Source organism: Phytophthora cinnamomi, assembly GCF_018691715.1.
Source record: "Phytophthora cinnamomi strain GKB4 chromosome Unknown Contig39, whole genome shotgun sequence".
Taxonomy (NCBI): domain Eukaryota; phylum Oomycota; class Peronosporomycetes; order Peronosporales; family Peronosporaceae; genus Phytophthora; species Phytophthora cinnamomi.
In genome coordinates, this window is record NW_027150972.1 from 253,073 (window position 1) to 254,348 (window position 1,276).

Sequence of the window (1,276 nt, forward strand, 5' to 3'; positions counted from 1 at the left end):
AAAAATCGTTATCTACATGGTACCTCACATACATTTCCCTAGTAAAGTGCTTGAACACACGCATTACCGCGACATCCATCGGCTGGGAAAGGCCTGTGATGCCAGGAGGGATGAACTCAGGTTCCGTACAGCAGGCTGCGAGCGATGCTCGCGTTGAAGCCATCTTGTGGACCTTCGAGCTGTCGAGCAGAAGCACTGATGGGCCACAGACCGATGGCCTCCACACCTATCATTCAAATTGTAAGTCATACAGTAGGCACCGACACTGAAATAAAATCACGAACCTCTTGGATCCACTCCTCCATGACGTGCTGGTCGCAATACGCGTTCGCCTGCACCGTGAGCACTACCTTGTCCGAGCGGTGGGCAGGATGACGCTCGAGCTCGGCTTGGACGTGGTAGCCAGGCTCGCCCTTGAACACGACAAACGGGGGCAGCTTACGCCCCGTAGCCGACGCACACAGAAACACGGAGGCTCGGAACGAGTTCGCTGACATAGCTAATCAATACAAAAATTAATTTAAAGTAGTACGCTGCGCATTTAAATGGTTAGAGACTTACACTGGACAACGTCAACATGACGTTCGCCCCGAAAAGAGATCGTGGTGCTCGGGTTCATGTCGATGTAAATCGACGTTTGGTCCATATTGTATACATAGTTGTACTTATCGTCGCCAGCCGTGATGGACACGACACTGTTCATCTCAAACGCGTAGCGCATGGCGCACCCGAACGCGTCGGCCACCAACTGGTTCATACAAATATCAATATAAAATATCAGTACTGTAAATAAAATCGAGCACACGCTGGCACAGTACCTGTAGCTCCTCGCGCTGCTTGACGCCGCGGTGGGTGATGCGGCGAATGGACAGCTTGTTGCGGTCTCGAAACCGCCGCAAGTACTCGTAGGCAGCGCGCTGGGTGCGCTCACCTAACAGACGCGGCTCAAACCGCGCGCCCATGACTAGCAAACACTGGCTCGTCACGCATCTTGCTCTATTTTTTCTCATTTGATGCCCCCATTCTAGCAACCTACAATAAACAGATCAAAGCTCAGTTAACTCATAGCCGTACAGTAGGATGTGACGAACTTGCCTCCTCTCCATATCAGGATACAGTATCGACGGCCCTCGTCGTGCGGCGCTGCGGACGAATTTCCGCGAGGGCGGAGCAGCCGTGATCGCAGACGCTGCTTTTCGCCAGCGCAACAGCGTGCGCGGCGACACCTTGTACTCAGCCGCCACGTCAGCGAGGCTGCTGTCGTTCGCAACGGCAT

General features: G+C 53.5%; 1 protein-coding gene across 1 annotated transcript; it reads right to left on the reverse strand.

Moving 5' to 3' along the window:
* Nucleotides 1-245: 245 nt before the first annotated feature.
* Nucleotides 246-962, reverse strand: IUM83_10575 (Cytochrome P450; the record flags this gene model as incomplete). Its single annotated transcript, XM_067935087.1, has 3 exons — nt 246-490; nt 562-748; nt 819-962. The coding sequence occupies 3 exons, from the start codon at nt 960-962 to the stop codon at nt 246-248; spliced, it is 576 nt and encodes a 191-aa protein (XP_067791510.1).
* Between the last annotated feature and the right edge of the window lie 314 nt (nt 963-1,276).